The sequence below is a fragment of the Mustelus asterias genome, chromosome 3 (genome assembly GCF_964213995.1).
Source record: "Mustelus asterias chromosome 3, sMusAst1.hap1.1, whole genome shotgun sequence".
NCBI lineage: Eukaryota > Metazoa > Chordata > Chondrichthyes > Carcharhiniformes > Triakidae > Mustelus > Mustelus asterias.
Window position 1 is genome coordinate 132,798,764 of NC_135803.1, and position 19,396 is coordinate 132,818,159.

Here is a 19,396-nt window from a genome sequence, read left to right on the forward strand (position 1 = left end):
TGCATTCATATTAAAGTTTGTGGATATTATACATTTAATTTTTTTTATCACTTGTTGTCCAAATGCAGTGTGCAACTGCATAACGGATTGTATGGCTTGACTAGTGAATCCATGTAAAATGCTTTATTTGTGTGAAAAGTTGTCTACCAGGGCATGGTAGCATAGTGGTTAGCACTGCTGCTGCACATCTCCAGGGACTCAGAATGTGATATATTGGCAAATTCAAAACAGCTGGTCAAAATCCAGGGCGTATCTTGTAATCTAGTCCTTGAAATTGACCCATCTTTCCTCAGTGTTTTGGCAATTATCCAAGGAATTGAGGAAAAATAGGCCAATTTCAGAGATTAGGCAACAAGATGGTGAAGAAACAATGCATTCACAGGGGACACAGATAGTTCAAAACTTTAATAAATGTTTATTGGCTTTATTTTATGTAATACAATAATTAACAAAAAAGCAAAAGAACCACACATGTTGAGAATCTGAAACAAAGAAACACTCGACAAGTCAGTCAGTACCTGTGGGTAAAGCAGATTAATTAGCATAACATACGTAATAAGCATTAATGAATTAGTATTATCATAGAATCCCTACAGTGCAGTAGGAGGCCATTAGCTCATCAACCCTGCACCAACAACAATCCCACCCAGGCCCTATCCCGTAACCCCGCATATTTACCCTGCTAATCCCCCTGACACTAAGGGGCAACTTAGCATGGCCAATCTGCCTAACCCGCACAGCTTTGGACTGTGGGAGGAAGAAATCAGAGCACCCGGAGGAATCCCACGCAGGCACGGGGAGAATGTCTGTGTGGAGCTTACACAGTGCTCCACGGGCAATAACCAATAACCACTGGCACGGTGGCACAGTGGTTAGCGCTGCTGCCTCACAGCGCCAGGGGCCCAGGTTCGATTCCCGGCTTGGGTCACTGCCTGTGCGGAGTCTGCATGGAGTCTGCACGTTCTCCCCGTGTCTGCGTGGGTTTCCTCCGGGTGCTCCGCTTTCCTCCCACAGTCCAAAAGACTTGCTGGGGTTAGGTGAATTGGCCATGCTAAATTCTCCTTCAGTGTACCCGAACAGGCACTGGAGTGTGGTGACTAGGGGATTTTCACAGTAACTTCATTACAGTGTTAATGTAAGCCTACTTGTGAATAATAAATAAACTTTACTTTAATTTAACTTTAATGACCCGAGGCTCGAAATGAACCTGGATTCCTAGTGCTTCACCTAACCACTGTGCCACCGTGCCGTCCTCTGATGAACAATCGGCAGCTGAAAGCTCATCTGTTCCCCAAAAAGATGCTGACTGACCTGCTGAGTGTTTCCAGCACTTTCTGATTTTAAGGTTGGTGTTTGGGTTAGATGGTATTTGAAATGGATTATTGCTGTTAATTGTGAACAGCTGGAACTAAAATCTGTTTTTTGTTTAAGGGAACTTGAGCTTCAGTTTGATTAAATAATCTCAAGACTTCTGAGAAACTCAGAGAATACTTATTGAAAGAATCTGGAACATATAAATCACCTTCGGCATGATGTCAGCTAGCATTTTGCATTCTGCAGTTTACATCACCACCTAACCATTAGAACTCCAAAAATAATTAGTGGTTTCAATTCTTTGTATGCTCCTTCTTTTACGATCATTATTCAATTGCTTAAGAAGTTAAGAATAATTTTTAAAAAAATTTCCTAATCTCGTTCATTCTTACATAACATCTCGGGAACATCATACCACAACCTGTCTTTAAATCCATATCCCTGTGGTCTTTTGCTTGGCCTTGAGCTTGGTGGCCAGAGTTTAGTGACCTTCTTGACAGCATTTACCAGTTTTTAGGTTCGAAAACTTACTTTATCAGCGGGACCATGTGAAGGTTGCTGTCGCTCTTTCTCCTGATGTCTGCAGGGAAACCATCCTGCTCAAAGAACACTATTAGCTGAATAAGCACTTTCGTTGATACAGGACGTCATGGAATCATAGAATCCTACAGTGCAGAAGGAGGCGATTCAGCCCATTGAGTCTGCACTGGCCGTAATCCCACCCAGGTCCTCTCCCCATAACCCTATGCATTTACCCTAGCTAGTCCCCCGATACTAAGGGGCAATTTAGCATGGCCAATGCGCCTAACCCGCACATCTTTGATTGACCTCTTTGGAAAGGAGGTGTGGGAGGAAACCGGAGCACCCAGAGGAAACCCACGCAGACACAGGGAGAATGTGCAAACTCCACACAGACAGTGACCCAAGCCAGGAATTGAACCCGGGTCCCTGGTGCAGTGAGGCAGCAGTGCTAACCACTGGGCCACCGTGCTGCCCTCTGATGAACGATCAACAGTTGAAAGTTTGTCTGTTCAAACAAAAAGCACAGGTCTGAAATCCTGTAGTCCCGACTGAAACACACCGCACCCTACAAACCGATGACGTCCCCATCGCTTGATGGCGGGCTTCATGGTGGACTGCAAGTATCACCAGCCACAGCCTGTTGTCTAACCTGAGTACTGAAGTCCTGGTTTCAATTTTGCACAGAAAATCTGGACAATGCGCAATTGCTGAAGGATGTGGCTCTTGCTCCACATGAGGAGGAGTTCAAATTGTGACAGTGGCCACCTACTTCAAACCGTCGCCTGTATATTGAACCTCTGACCCTGAGAGACATCACATTCCTGGTGACATCACAGCCATTCACATGCATTGAATGGATTGTTAACCTCAGCATCAGAATATAACTGCTTCCCCAGCCGTACAAAGTTTATACGTCATTAAATCCATGGTACTGTATCTGAATGAAATTGCGTAAAATTAAATCTAAGTTTAACAGGAGATATTCACTCTTACAAAATAGTGCATATTAGGTACTCATGCTTTATTAAGGTTTAAGCTCAAATAACTGGAATGCTTTGTCCTGCCTCCAGTGCCTTATGGCTTACTGCGGCTAAGTAGTTTATTTTTATAAGCTATGTAGTCTCTGAAATGTGTTGGCTGATTCCTTAAAGCTGCTCTCCCCTTCTGTCCCAAAATTTTAACATTTTATAATGGTCTGCCAGAGTTTGATTTAAGAAGATTACAATAGTCTTGTATTTTCTGATTGATGCTGTAGTTTAATGTGTAAGGAGAAAATGGAATCAATGGTGCTCAATTTGTAATAGACTGAGATCCCAACAGTTCACAGATTTTATTTTTACCAACAACTCTGACTCATAGAGGCGAGGGCTGACCGAGAAGGTGTAGGTGGTGTTTTCCCTCAATGTCATTTGAAGAGAGTCTGCTTAGTTGCTAACGTCTACTGCATAATTATATGATTATCAATAATTATATGCAGAATAGAAAGAAAGAAAAGAATATATTTGCTTAGCACGTACATGACCTTAAGATTTCCCGAACACTTTGCTGTCAAGTAAAGTACTTTTGAAGAGGAGTCACTGTTGTAATGTTGGCAGCTGTTCAAAACACAAGATCCCACAAAACAGCAATGAACTAAATGATTAGTGTTAGGGTACCAGAGCAGAAATCCCAAAGTATGTTATGAAGCCCAACTGGACCCCAACAGTTTTTCTATTTTGGAATTGGTGTAAGGATAAGGTTTTTCACTCCAGCTGTGATGCTACTGACACACCAGGAAGCTTTTATCAAAACAAAATTTTATTTAACAATAGAGTTTAATTATAACAAATGAATTAACTTAACTTTTACCAATTGAATTGCTTAAACATGACAAGCACAATTCTTAACTGCGAACCTACCTCTATTAGTTCCAATTTAAGCAATATTTCTCTTACTGACTTAAACTCCTCTTCAAAGCCAGTTAGCCAACAATACAGGCTTACATGTTTTAACTTGTTAACAGTCCTAGAGCCTTTGACCATCTCGAGAGAGAGTGAGAGACAGAGAGACATCTGCCTTTTGACAGTTCAATAGCAGCCTCCAGAGAGAGATAGACAGAGACACCTCTTGCTTCTTTCAGAATGAGGCAGAAACTGTTTCAAAATTAAAGAGAACTGTGTATTCCCTGCAATCTTAGCTCCACCCATTCACATGATTCTGCCTCTGCCAATCAGCCTGATCAAAACTCAGGGGAGAAACCAAAATAAACAAAAATGCATTAACAGATTAAAACAAACACCCCATTATCATAAACCAATTTTCCTGCATTCTCAGCATGGAGCTGCCTGGCTTGCAGACAGATCAGCACTGTGTAAACCAGAGCTGAACTTTAAACTTACCCCTCACATGAAACATGATATAATTATGTTTCTCAGTATCATCACATTGGTTAATATGTTTTAATGGCATTGGTTGAGGGATAACTTCTAGCTAACACCAGTTGAAATCCTCTATTCTTCTTTGAAAAGTACCATAGCAACGTTCAAACGTAACCCAGGTTTAATGCCCCATATGTAAGGAAGCATCTCTGACAATGCAGCATTCTCCGAAGCGTGTACAGAAATGTCAGTCCAAATTAAGTACCCAAACCTCAGAGTGGGACTGGAATTCACGATCTTCTGACTCAGAGGCAAGAGTGCTACCAGTGAGCCGAGGTTAATATGGAAAAATTGATGAGGTTTATTTACAGATGTCCTTATTTCCTGAGTCTGTGTGTAATAATGCAACTATAAGAGGAATGAAAGATGCAATTGACATAGCTGATACTGTGTTTAAGAACAAGTGAAACAACGTCTCTTCATAGATGAAAAACTCATGCCTACATTTATTTTACTTCCCAGAACAGTAAACCAGATTCGCTGCTCAAAATGGAAGATGGAAAATCCGACAAATCATTTTTGACAGGAAACAAAGACAACAGCAAGCTCAAGTTGGTTTTCACGAATAAAAAACTGTTGAGGTGTGTGGATAAAGCATTTAATCAAAAATATTTTCATCTGTATTTAACTGAATCTCATTCATCCAAAGGTTTGAAAGCATTAACTGAGTGAGTTGACAGAATAATTTGTAAATAAAAAAGACAGATGAGATCTAAAAACCAAACCTTCTCTGAAACAGCATGAAGTAAATGTGTTACTTTCTAAATTACACTACATCTGTAATCATTGTGTCTCAGATTTAGGCCTGGACACTAATAGAATAATAATTGATGTATTTTTATTCTGAGCTCAGATGCTTAATTTTAAACCTCAATTTTTTGTCTGTTTAATTGTGTTTTGTTAAGAAATTATTTATACTGCACTAAGGTATTGATATGAAAATACACATTTTATTTTGATATGTGAATATAAAACCGTATTGCTGAAAAGGTCAGATACTTCATGATAGTCAATGTTAAGTGTCATCTGTATTTTAATAATTATGATTACAGCAGCTAAGTAGGTTTGCAATTTAATGCACTAGTCTATGACTTTCCTCTTGAGGTTTCCATTCTGTGTCAGACTTCCTCATTACTTATAGAGAGACTAAATTAAAGTGGAAATCACCTCACATCATAAATTACCAGCAGACTTTATATAAGGATCATGTCATATTGATGTTTATCTCAAATAGATATTTCTAAGCAGTTTTGTTTGGGAACCAAAAGTCGAGTAGGTCATTAATCTTTGCCCTTGATATTTCAGTTAGCAAATCTCCAATAAAGTGTAAAGAAAGTGTAATGGTTTACATGGATATCATAGAACATAGAACAGTACAGCACAGAACAGGCCCTTCGGCCCACGATGTTGTGCCGAGCTTTATCTGAAACCAAGATCAAGCTATCCCACTCCCTATCATCCTGGTGTGCTCCATGTGCCTATCCAATAACCGCTTAAATGTTCCTAAAGTGTCTGACTCCACTATCACTGTAGGCAGTCCATTCCACACCCCAACTACTCTCTGCGTAAAGAACCTACCTCTGATATCCTTCCTGTATCTCCCACCACGAACCCTATAGTTATGTCCCCTTGTAATAGCTCCATCCACTCGAGGAAATAGTCTTTGAACGTTCACTCTATCTATCCCCTTCATCATTTTATAAACCTCTATTAAGTCTCCCCTCAGCCTCCTCCACTCCAGAGAGAACAGCCCTAGCTCCCTCAACCTTTCCTCATAAGACCTACCCTCCAAACCAGGCAGCATCCTGGTAAATCTCCTCTGCACTCTTTCCAGCGCTTCCACATCCTTCTTATAGTGAGGTGACCAGAACTGCACACAATATTCCAAATGTGGTCTCATCAAGGTCCTGTACAGTTGCAGCATAACCCCACGGCTCTTAAACTCCAACCCCCTGTTAATAAAAGCTAACACACTATAGGCCTTCTTCACAGCTCTATCCACTTGAGTGGATACCATCTTAATTTTTTGTTCTTATCTTGATTATATATAAAGGCCTCCAAATTGCTGTTGAATAAATAACATTTTGTCATCCTTAACCAGTTACAGTTGAACATATGTGACAACAATTTCCCATGTAATAACACTGACCATGGAATACTACAGTGCGGTTCGGACCATTTGGACCCATTGATTTAGAGTTGTTGTTTTCCCCTCACATGATTGTATAAAACATTGGCTAGCTAGCTCCCATCCAGAATTTTAAGGACAATTCTGGGCAACACATCTCAGGAAGGATCTCGGGATTTGCTAGATTGGTAGCAGGGATGAAAGAGCTCAGTTAAGTGCAGAGACCAGAGAAACGAGGATTGTTCTTCTTGCAGCAGAGGAGGTTAAGAGAAGATTTAAGAGGTGTTGGAAAGCTTGAAGAGTTTAGATAGAGTAGATAATGTGAAACTCCTTCCAGTGGCGGAAAGGATGGTAATTGGATGGCATGGATTTAAGGTTATTCAGAAAAGATCATTGGGTACATGAAGTTTCTTTTACACAGCACATTGTTACGATCAGGCACATACTGTACTGCCTGAAGGGAAGCAGATTCAGTAGTAACTTTCAAAAGGGATTGGAAAAGAGATACTTTTAAAGGAAAGTTGCAGGGTTGTGGGAAAAGAACAGTTGAGACTTTTTGATTAGTTCTTGATAAGACCAGGCACAAATAAGATGGGCCTCAAAGTCTCTAATGCTGTGCCATTCGACGGTCTAATGAGTCTAGTCCCACTCTACTGCTCAATCTCTAAAACCATAGAATCCCTACAATGCAGAAGGAGTCCATTCGGCCCATTGAACCTGCACCGACCACAGTCCCACACAGGCCCTATCCCCGTAACCCCATGTATTTCCCCTGCCAGCCCCCCTAATACTAAGGGACAATTTAGCATGGCCAATCAACCTAACCCGCACATCTTTGGACTCCGGGAGGAAACTGGAGCATCCGGAGGAAAGACACAGGCAGTAGCAGAGACCAGGCACCATGGCCACGCCGGGGGGATTGAAGTCCCCGGGTGGTGGGAGCATGGGTGGGTAGTGCCAGCCTAGCAGTGTCCACTTGGAATCCTGGTAGTGCCAGCTTGGGCACCATAAGTGTGCCGGGGCAGTGCCAAGGGAATGGAGCCTCAGATGGTGTTGGGGTGGGGCTATGATGGGGAGGTATGCACAAAAATGGGGGGTGCTTGTGCAGGGGGTAGCTCTGCAAGGGGGGGGGGGGGGGTGGAATGCTGGGGGAGTTCCTCAAGGGAGTTGGTTTGCAAGGAGGTGGTCAACAAGGAGGGGAATTGAATACAGAATTAAAGAGGGTTAAGCTTCAGTCATACAGGGCACTGGTGATACCACATCTGGAGTTCTGTGTACAGCATTAGTCACCTTATTTTGTAAGGATATAAATGTGTTGGAAGCAATTCAAAGAAGGTTTACCAGACAAATACCTGACATGTGCTGGTTGTCTTATGAGGAAAGATTGAACAGGTTAGGCAGCTGCTGGAGTTTAGAAGAGTAAGAAGCAACATGATTGAAACATGTAAAATCCTGAGGAGTCTTGATAGGGCGAATGTGGGAGGATGTTTCTTCTGGTGGAAGAATCTACAAGAGAATAGGGGAGGCGATGACCTAGTGGTATTATTGCTAGACTATTAATCCAGAAACTCAGCCAATGGTCTGGGGACCCGGGTTCGAATCCTGCCATGGCAGGTGGTGGAATTTGAATTTTAAAAAACCCATCTGGTTCACGAATGTCCCTTTAAGGAAGGAAATCTGCTATCCTTACCTGGTCTGGCCTACGTGTGACTCCAGTCTCTCAGCCAATGTGGTTGATTCTCAACTGCCCTCCAAGGGCAACTAGGGATACACAACAAATGCTGGCCAGCCAGCGATGCCCATGTCCCATGAATGAATAAAAAAACCTAGGGGTTACTGTTTAAAAATAAGAGGTCGCCCATTTAAAATGGAAATGCGGAGAATTTGTTTCTTGAGGATAGTGATCTTTAGAACTCAGTTGCATAGTTGTTGAATAGATTTAAGGCAGAGATGAATAGATTCCTGATGTGCAAGGGGTGATAGATTATCGGGCTTGGTGGGATGGAGATTTGAGGTTACTCAGCCATAATCTTCTTGAATGGCAGAGCAGGTTCAAGGGGCCGAATGGCCTACTCCTGCTCCTTGTTCGTATCAGAAAGGAGAACATCTTGCTTTACATTGTTGATAATATGGGAAAACATTTTTTCTTTTGATACCTAAATATTGTATTCCAACAGTTGTAAAGGAGTGAAAACTCAGACCAAATCTGTAAAGTCCGATCACGTGTTTGGATGTTTGCAAAATATTAGAGAAGACAAGCCGAAACCGGTCAGAGATGAATACGAGTATGTTTCGGATGATGGTGAGTTGCAGATTGATGAGTTTCCTATAAGAAGAAAGAAGACTGCTTCTAAAAGAAGTTTAACATGTAAGTAATTTTTTATTAGACTTTTATAGTTGCACACACTGAAGTGTAAATCTGCATAATGAAGAGCTTTGAGATTCCTTCTTTAGAAAGCTTCAAAAGGTATTAAATTAGATATAGCTCTTGGGGATAAAGGGATCAAGGCATATGGGGGGAAGGGGGATCAGGATTTTGAATTTGATGATCAGCCATGATCAAAATCAATGGCAGAGCAGGCTCGAAGGGCCGGATGGCCTACTCCTGCATCTATTTTCTTTGTTTCTATGTATTAAGCAAATTGCGTTTTGCCTTCTTGAACCAGTTGAAAGTAACAAGAATTGGATAGGCTGGCGGTATAGTACAACTGATATACAATTGTGAAGCAAAGGATTGGCAGAGGGTGGTGGCTGGTTTGCACAAAAGGAGCTGGGGAACTGGAATGTTGGATGGAGGAATGGAGAGTAGGGTAGGCAGGGGATTAGGACAGGGTGAACTCATGAAGGGATTTAAGCAAGGATGAGAATTTTAAATCTGAGCTCTGATGCCAGTGTAGGTCAGTGAGGACATGAGTGAATGGAGCCTGTTGTGGAGTGGGATACAGGCAGCAGAATTCTGGATAATCTGAAGTTTATGGATATTTGAGGATGGTACACCAGCCAGCAGGGAATTGGTATAGTCAAATCTGCAGCAGGTAAAGGCATGATGTGGGTTTCATCAGTAGTAAAGTGGAACAGGGGCAGATATGGGTGATGCTGCAGAAGCAGGTGACCTTTGTAACGGAAAGGACAATGGAATCAGAAACTGAACATTGGGTCACATAGGATGCTGAGGTTACAGACGATCTGGTCCAGCCTGAGAGAGTGAATGGGGAGAGGAATGGGGGTGGTGGGATGTGAAGCTTATCGACACTGAAGCTGACAACTTCAGTCTTTTCAATATTTTACTCTCTCTAATCCATTACCCTTCTATTTTTGACAGTTTTATCAAAGACCAAAGAGAGTGTTGGACATGCTGAAGTGAGGGAACCTGTGATTCAGCACAGTTCTAACCAGGTATATCAGCACATATTCACCAATTATTTGTGGAATTAATTTTTTAAACACTTGGGGCTCACTTGGAAGGCGCTGCACCATTGGCTGCCGGCGGGATCTTCTGGTAACGCCAATGTCCACAGCATTTTGCATGGCTTGCATGTCCTGCCACAGGGTGTAGCCTTCGGTGGGACCAGAAGATCCTGCCAGTGGGAAGTGCCGGAAAGTCCCATCCTTGATATGACAGGCAAATCTCCCAGCTCAGCTGTTTCATACACACCATTGTTTACATTCAAGTCAACAGCTGACATGGGTGATACAAAGAAAAGTACAGCACAGGAACAGGCCCTTCAGCCCTCCAGGCCCATGCCAATCATGATGTCCTAACTAAACTAAAACAACCTTCACGATCATATCTCGTGTTACCAAGTTCTACAAACAACCTTCTGTTCTTACTGTCCACATTCCTCTATTCCCTCCCTATTCGTGTACCAATCCAGATGCCTCTTAAATGTTGCTAAAGTGCCTGCTTCCACTATCTCCTCTGGCAATGTGTTCCAGGCACCCACCACTCTCTGCGGGAAACACTGCCCCCGCACATTTCCCTTAAACTTTCCCCCTCTCACCTTGAACCTGTGCCCCCTTGTAATTGACACTTCCACCCTGGGAAAAATCTTCTGACTATCCACCCTGCCTATGCCTCTCATAATTTTGTAGACCTCTATCAGGTCTCCCCTCAGCCTCCGTCTTTCCAGTGGAAACAATCCTAGTTTATTCAGCTGTCGAACTTGGGAGACTTGCAAATTTCTGGTAGAATGGAGAGCAAACTTCACTGCACTAAAAGGTTAATTAGCAATTGTCTGTGACGAGTAAGAGAAGTCAACTTTTTCATTTCTTGTTTTACATCCTTGCTGTCGCTTGCAATTATTATTTTTTAATCCTAACGGATTTATTTGCGGGGTTCACCTGTAGGATGTTAACTCATCTGATGAAGATTCACTTCATATCGATACTGGGGCAAAGCCAGATCCGAGCACTGAGAAAAAGACTGAAACAGGCAGTTCTGCTGGGATACTGGATCTGCTACAAGCCAGCAAACAGGTTGGCGGCCTTGAGTACAGTGGGAACAGGTATGGATCAAAGTTTCAATAGTCAAGGACTGGAATTGAGAGATTTGATAAGCTGAATTTGACCAGTAAATTTTAATAGCTACAGTATTTTATTTAAATTGCTCTCTCTTTGTTAATGGGTTCGCCATTGTTTAGCTGTATCATATTAATCTAAATCAATATAATTCATTTAATCCAAACATTTAATCTGACAAAATCCTCTTGAATGTGTTTTTTTGCAGCAAGGTTGTTAAAGTAGCAAAAGTCACCAACTGTGACACCACTGACTTCAGGTACCAATAATATACTAACAGAGTTAAAATTCAGTAATTGTAGATAAATAGAAAACAGTTCGGGTGTGAAGCACACATTACTGTGAAAGTGGAAAACGTCATGTAAATTTACGAGGATTGATGTGATTCTTTAGCGCAAGATGTTTGGTTCATTTCTTAGATACTCAGTTACAGAAATTGTCTGTATATTTTCAAGCTTTATTTCGATTTTGGAAAACAGAAAAAGAGAGAATCCATTGTTATACTACCAATGGCCTCACAGCGCCAGGGACCCAGGTTTGGGTGACTGACTGTGTGCACATTCTCCCCGTGTCTGTGCGGGTTTCCTCCGGGTGCTCCGGTTTCCTCCCACAGTCCAAAGATGTGGATGTTAGGTGGATTGGCCATGCTGAATTGCCCCTTAGTGTCAGAGGGATTAGCGGGGTAAATACATGGGATTATGGGGATAGGGCATGGGTGGGATTGTTGTCAGTGCAGGCTTGATGGGCCGAATGGCCTCCTTCTGCACTGTAGGGATTCTATGATACCATAGGACATTCATAATATAATGGAAACATACAGCACATAAGGAGGCCACCTGGCAGCTTACCTGTGTGGCTGTGTGAAAGAGCAGCTATGCTTAGCCTCAACTTCTCACTGTTTGTCTGTAACCCTGTAAAAACCTGTCCAACTCCACTATAACATTATTGATAGAATCGGACTTCCATTGCCTTTTCAGGTGGGGCATTCCCAATCCTATCAACACTCTTATTGGCGTATGAGTTTTATCAGTTCTGACTATACAACTTATCTTTTTACTCTAGTGTTGCCCTGGGCACTTCCTCCCATTTGAGGTTGCATAGTATTTAAATTTTGATGGTCCGTTTGCATTGTTTGAGGTTAAAAATAAGCAAACAGAACATGAAAATGAATTTTTTTTTAAAATGTGGATCTGTGTTGGATGTGCAGGTACCATGTTTAAACCTGGCAGGAAATTGATGTGGCCTGGTGTATAGTAAATTTAAAAAAGTATAATTGGGTCTGAAAGTGTTTTTTAATTTTATGAATTTATTGTTAGAATGAATGCCCTATCAATCTAATTTGGAATATTGTGAATTGAGGAGATACTGAATAATATATATCTCAACTTAAAACTTGACTGATGAAGAGTTCTGTTTTCAGCTATACAAATCTGAAGGAACAACTTTTACTTTCACGTTTTTCTTCTTGCCGGTAACATGAGCAAAAATCATAGAATCCCTACAGTGCAGAAGGAGGCCATTCGGCCCATCGAGTCTACACTGACTGCAATCCAACCCAGGCCCTATTCCTGTAACCCCATATATTTACCCTGCTAGTCCCCCTGATATCAGGATCAATTTAGTATGGCCAATCAACCTAACCCGCACATCTTTGGACTGTGGGAGGTTACTGGAGCACCCGAGGAGGAAATGCACGTGGACACGGGGAGAAACGCAAACTCCACGCAGACAGTGACCCGAGGCCGGAATTGAACCAGGGTCCCTGGCGCTGTACTAACTGCTGTGCCACCGTGCCGCCCTAAATATAAAATATATAGGGATGAAAATTGTGAAGTTGAGTTAAGAACCCCAGGGATTTGGAAGTGCTGAACAAAGGAATGGTAGTCACCCCAATGCACATTCTGTTCGCAGTAAACAGAATAAAGGGTCTCCCCCAGAGTTGAAATGGAAATCAGAGAGCTTGCTCGATCCAGCCACTTTACATATACCTTGCTAAAGTGGACATTTTGAGCAGAGAAGTTAAAGAACAAAATAAAATATTTATAAATGACAAATTTGTGAAGAAAAGGCTTTTCATGTTGCCCTTTCGCGATGAAGTTACAATTCTGATCCATTTTTTAACATTTGAGCGCAATGTCTTTTTTCCCCCTTACCTAGGGATTAATATACAAACAGACTAATTTCCACGATGCTGTGTAGTGTTTTAGCAAAAGCAATGCTGTGAAATACGGTACCTATGTTAATCAGTTTCTCATTAGCCCACTTGTGTTAGAGAATCATGGAATTCTTTTCCTTTCTCTTCAGCCAACCGCCGGCCTCACCCAGCACCCAAGAAGCCATCCAGGGCATGTTGTCCATGGCAAATCTTCAGTCCTCAGACTCCTGCCTGCAAACTTCATGGACCAGCAACCAAGTTAAAAATAACTCATCCATAGTTCAAGGATCAAAGAAAACTGGTAGCAGCATTAATAAGCACACAGGGAAACGGTTAGTCAAAAGCACGACACAGAGCACTTTTGACATTAATGATTATGAAGACCAGGACAGCCTGGGAGCATGTTTCAAAGATTCTGAATATGGTAAGATCATTTGATTAGTAACTGTGATGCAACTGATATAAAAAGATAAAGTCACCATTGCCTCAAATGACCACAGGCTGCTCTCCCCTTTGAGGGGGAGAGCTGACTGGTGTTGACTTAACCTGAGGATCACCACACCTCAGATTGTGAAGAGTGAAATAAAGAACACCAAAGCAGCAGTGCAGAACAACTGTCGGCTAACAGCTGTTATTCAAAGCTATCTTGCACCTTTGGCCAAGATTAGCCAACTTTGATGTAAAGAAAATATAACATTTTCCGAATCTTCCAACGTTTGTAAATTTTGTTTAACCAAGTTTTCTGTTCAGGTCTTAAATCATTATGAACTGCTGAGGGCTTAAATTGGGAACCGCAGAACTTTGAAGATGGGTGCTAAAATGTTTAGCAATGATTGCTGACCTTGTAACTACTGAATATTTTCAGCTATTACAGTGTGTACTGTTCTATAAGACCCAAGGGGCTGGATTTTCAATCTGGGAACCCGATGCATGGGTAACTGATGGGTCCCAACCTTTCCCAGCCTCAGTATCGCGATGCTCTTTTTCAAATGTAAAACACACAAATTGACCAGGGGTGAGTTGGCCATGCAGTGAATTTGACGTGACGTGCCATTTACTGAGGACGTGCCGCAGGAGGGTGCTGGTCAGATCGATGCTGGCCTAGGCAGGCATCCATGGGCAACGCCAAGGTTTCCTGATGCCTCTTTTGAGACCTGACTGAGCTCATTGTGGATCAGAGGATAACTGTGAAAGACCAACTGCCTGGACAGGTCTCCAGCGGCACTGGCACTCTGTCATTTATCGCCAGTTGACTCGCGGGTGGTACACTCGACGTCTTGGGTTGCGTCTTCTTCACCTTACCAGGTGGCCTCCCTCTTACCAGGGAGATGTGTCTGCTGAGAGCTCCTGCTCATCATTCTGTCCAATGTCAGAACATCCTGCAGCCATCTCCAGTCCATGAGCTGATGCTCATTTGTCCAGCGGGGATTCCTTTGCCAACTTCTGCTGTCCAGCACCCTCCAGCAGCCAGATGCCACTCTCAGGGCTCCAACCTCTCGCTGGTGAAAACCACAAGTATCTCAGCACCAGTGGTGGTACCTCTTTGTCACATGCTGAGCAGCCGAGCTTTGCAGTCCCTCTTTTAAATGATGTGACCAATGTATCCATTAGCCCTGATGGCTCCTCACTCCGTTTATGCCTGCTTCCCGCTGATGTGTCTCAGACACTACATACTTCCTATGCCTGACAATTAGCAATTCAAAGCTACTCCTCTGAGGCATGTTAGTGAGCACGTCAGTGAGGTCAACAAGCTCTTAACTGGAAGCGTCTGGCTTCCCGAGTCTGCCCTCTCATTGAAAATCATTCTGGAGGAGGCAGGATCCAGTGCACACGATTTTCAAATCATGCCCGCACTCAGTCCTGCCCACAGCGTTTGGAAATTGAGCCCAAGGTGTGGGGAACCCAAGTGCATTGTCACAAAATAGCAGCTAAACTTAACAAAAAACGCTTTGGTTTTCAGACTTCCTCAGACTTTTAAAATAATATTTCAAGATAGAGGTTCATCTCCTCTGTTTCGTCCCCCCATCCCATAAATTTATGTTATCCAATGAGAATTTGATTTGTTTTATTATTGTCACATGTATTAACATACAGTGAAAAGTATTGTTTCTTGCGTGCTATACCGACAAAGCATACCATTCATAGAGAAGGAAACGAGAGAGTGCAGAATGTACAGAATGAGTGCAGAATGGAGATATTGTAAGAAGTAACAGAATATAAAATCATGGGCCCCGTAATTCTGACTGTGGCTGTTGTAGTGACCTCCATCATTTAGACTTGTCTTTTCATTGTCTGAGTTGCAGTTATTCGTCACGTCTTTTGATTGGGAAGGAAGGTTTCTTCCAATTCGACATAAGCAAATCCATGAGAAATGCACCAAAAGCAGCCAATGTGAATTCAGCAGTACAAACCATTGTATTGTTCAAAGTAAAAGAGGAAATATGGTGTTGGACATCAGCGAGGAAGAATAGGAATTGAAAGTAACTTGCTACATTCCAGGAAGCTATTTCTGTTCTGTTGACACTTTTCTCCTTGCACAATGTACATCTTTCTGAGCTGCCCCAGGCTGGGTCTCAGGCCTCACCTGAATGAATATTCTGCGTCAGCTGACTCTCTGTGCTGTCAAACCTCTCCAGGCAGTTTTCCCTCCAGAAAGTTGGAATTTTGGGCTCATTGCCTCGAAGGGAGACTCTCCGCTAAGTCCTGGAAGGGGAAAGAGAAGAGAAGGAGTGGGGTTGTGAGGGCCAGGGTGGGGAAGGTTTGGAAATCGTCACTGTCAGAAGTGCTGTGGAACTGGGAGGAGCATTTTTGCTTCCCCTGATTCCGCATTAGCAGTCTAAGAATACCTCTGCCTGTTTGGTGGTGGACACTTGCAAGGCCTTATCCACGCCTGTAAAACATGAGTGGGACAGACTTACCCTTTGACCGCCCAGGCCAGAACCTATTTCCATGAGGGGGCCGAAAATAAATGATAAATTCCTGTCATTAAGATAGGTGAGGGGCTTGGATGCCTGAAAGTTGTCCCACTAGATCGATATGGTGGTGGACTTTGTTCAGGGGTCCCTTGAGGGCATAGTCCTGTAAAATCCATCTCACCAGATTCCCAGGTTATGGAAGCTGATCGAATGTGGAAATCAGCAGCCTGGTCACCATTTCCAAATCACTAATTAACAAACTATGAAACTTGTTAGTAGACTAATTGTTTGCGATTTTTCATTGCCTGCTGCATTATTTTGGATGTCGGATGAGCAGAGGTTTGGGAGTCCTTTTGATCTGGCTGTAACAAGGTGGCATGGGGGTGACAGGAAAGACCTGGCACCTGGACCATGGTTGAATTTTGCTAGGGGAGGTGGCAGGGTCTGTATTTTTTTAAATAACTTCCTCATATATTTTTTGAGCCATCAATACAAAGTTGGGCGGCACGGTGGCACAGTGGTTAGCACTGCTGCCTCACAGCGCCAGGAACCAGGGTTCGATTCCCGGGCTTGGGTCACTGTCTGTGCTGAGTCTGCACGTTCTCCTCGTGTCTGAATGGGTTTCCTCCGGGTACTCTGGTTTCCTCCCACAGTCCGAAAGACGTGCTGGTCGGTGCATTGGCCATGCTAAATTCTCCCTCAGTGTACCCGAACAGGCGCCAGAGTGTGGCGACTAGGGGATTTTCACAGTAACTTCATTGCGGTGTTAATGTAAGCCTACTTGTGATACTAATAAATCAACTTAACTTAAAACTTAAAGACTGATTCTGGGAATGGGGGGTGCCTTTACAATTCTAATGCTGCTCTCCTTCCGTGAGACGTCCCAGACTATAGTGCTGATTGGCTGCCGAGCCCCACTTTGCATCTGTAATTGGCCTTTTTCCTGCCAGATGGCCACTAATTGTCCATGTGACGTTTGATTGAGCCAGCAGAGACAACGGGGCAGGAGCGAGCAGGACAGGAGCAAGTATGCCACTCTGTTTTCTTTCCGCCTCACTCGCCCTGCTGAAAAATAAAAAATCAAGCCCTCTGTTTTATTTCAAGGTGATACTTTGGTTGAATTTTCTTTAAAAAGGTCCTAAAAGTATTCTGGAATGTTCTGGAATGTGAACACCTAAAAACAAACATATTGAAGTAAAAAGAAATATTCTTTACATTTTAAAATTCTCATCACTTTAATGTCTGGGCGCCACATTATTTTGTTCTTTGTTTCCCTTCATTTCCAAACGCAAGTCATGAAATAGTGAAAGCCTTCTGCACGACCAAAGAAAGGTCCCAATTAAAGCACACAGGATGGCGGGGGAGGTCATTTAACACAACGTAGTTAATTTGAAGTCATCTTACAAAGTTAAAAGTTTTCCAAATGGGTATCAATTATTCAATTACGTAATTGCATAAACAAAATAATGTCACTTAATTATATCCATATGTCTCACATAATGATCAACATTATTATTGAACATGTTTTTGTACCCTTCCTCATACCAAAAGTATTTCTGACACTTGTAACCTTAACTTTTAGAATAATAATGGTACTGATTATTATCCTGAACTGGATTTGGATTTCAAAGTAATGTGTGTCTGGCAAGGATTTATATACATTTTCAAATTGGTGAGATGATTAGTGTTGATTAAGATATATTAATGAGTGAGTTAGACATATTCTGTTATGTATAATTTGTTATATATAACATCTGAATAACTGGAAAACCAACCTTTCAAAATTCTCTGCAGAACTGAATTAAATTCCGAATTTGCAGATTAATTGACTAGATCACACGTATTAGTTATCTAAACATAATCTCATCAAATCATCTTGGTGATGTTGTTACACTCACTTAAGTAATATTGAGGCACTGGTTATTTTAGTGGTGAACATAGTATACTCTTTTTGACTGAGTTACTTAAGGTACTCCAACAGATTAACATGTCAAATATTTTCCAGGATTTGTGTATTAGAATAGGCTTAATCTCGTTGAAAAGGAAGGGGTTTAGGACAATGATGCCTAATTTGCAACAGGAATTTATTGGCTGCTTAGGGAAGACATATAATGCGATTTAAAAGTTGACTCCTGAATTTAGGGAAGTTAAATGAAAACATAGGAACTACCTCTAAATTTAATGATTATAATGTAGTATTAGGTTCTGAAAATACACGCCATTCTGTAGGCAAACCTAAAACCTTGCAACGACTATTCTGTGCAATTTTATGAGATTGATACAGAAAGTTAAACTCAACTTTAACTCAACTTTAAGGCGAGATGCAATTTTAAGATGTCAGTGGAATAGTAATCCAGAGACCCAGGCTAATGTTCTGGGGGCACAGATTCAAATCCCACCACAGCAGCTGGTGGAATTTAAATTTGACGAATGAATCTGGAATTGAAAACTAGCTTCAGTAATGGTGACCATGAAACTATCATCAGTTGTCGTAAAATCCAGCTGGTTCATGCATGCCCTTTAGGAAACAATATCTGGCATCTTTAAGCGGCCTGGTCTACACGTGACTGCTGACCTGCAGCAGTGTGGTTGCCACTGAACTACCCTCTGCAATGGTCTAGCAAACCATTTGGTTCAAGGGAATTTAGGGATGGTCAACAAATGTTAGCCACATCTCATGAAAGAATAAAGAAAAACATTTGAAAAATTTCTTCTCTGCAAGACAGAGCACTAAGAACAGTCTGAAATACTGGTCAATTTTGTACTGTTCTGGTCATGATCTTGCAGAGGCCTGAGAGCCTAAATGCACGTTAGTATGGAAATTGCTAATCCATTTGGTGCACTGCCCTCCAGGAACAAGAAATGAAGGGAGCTGAAAGGGAGCCTCCAGAAATGGGTGCAGGCAGCATGATACCCATTGTTTGCAACATGGTTTTATTATCTGGAGGCTGTGCATATGTTTAAGGGTTTTGCAGAGTCACCAAACATATTGCCAGCAGATAGCTGTTGTCACCCAGGAACCACACTTCGTTTTGCCATCATGATGCAAATGCAGCTGCAGTTTGCCACAGAATGAAGGCATCACCATTGCTGCCAGGATACTAGACATTAACCTGCATGTTTTGCTGCCTATGGCCATACATCAGGGTGGCACGGTGGTACAGTGGTTAGCACTGCTGCCTCACAGCACCAGGAACCCGGGTCCAATTCCAGCCTCGGGTGACTGGTTGTGCGTAGTTTGCATGTTTCCCCGTGTCTGCATGGGCTTCCTCCGGTGCTCCGGTTTCCTCCCACACTCCAAATGTGTGCGGATTAGGTGGATTGGCCATTGTAAATTGTCCCTTAGTGTCAGGGAGATTATCAGGGTAAATCCTTGGGGTTATAGGACCGAGGTGACATTGTGGTTGATGCAGGCTCAATGGACCAA

At 42.4% G+C, this 19,396-nt stretch overlaps 1 protein-coding gene across 4 annotated transcripts in view; it reads left to right on the top strand.

The window, feature by feature from the left end:
* The window catches only part of phf2 (PHD finger protein 2), a 135,010-nt gene that overhangs the window by 102,005 nt on the left and 13,609 nt on the right, over nt 1-19,396 (top strand). For 3 of the 4 annotated variants that reach the window (XM_078209649.1, XM_078209652.1, XM_078209650.1), the window contains exons 14-19: nt 4,716-4,834; nt 8,559-8,749; nt 9,704-9,777; nt 10,729-10,886; nt 11,108-11,158; nt 13,204-13,478. In XM_078209649.1, the coding sequence (XP_078065775.1) occupies nt 4,716-4,834; nt 8,559-8,749; nt 9,704-9,777; nt 10,729-10,886; nt 11,108-11,158; nt 13,204-13,478 (868 nt within the window). The remainder of the gene's footprint in view (nt 1-4,715; nt 4,835-8,558; nt 8,750-9,703; nt 9,778-10,728; nt 10,887-11,107; nt 11,159-13,203; nt 13,479-19,396) is intronic. The other variant, XR_013497472.1, reaches the window with a different exon arrangement.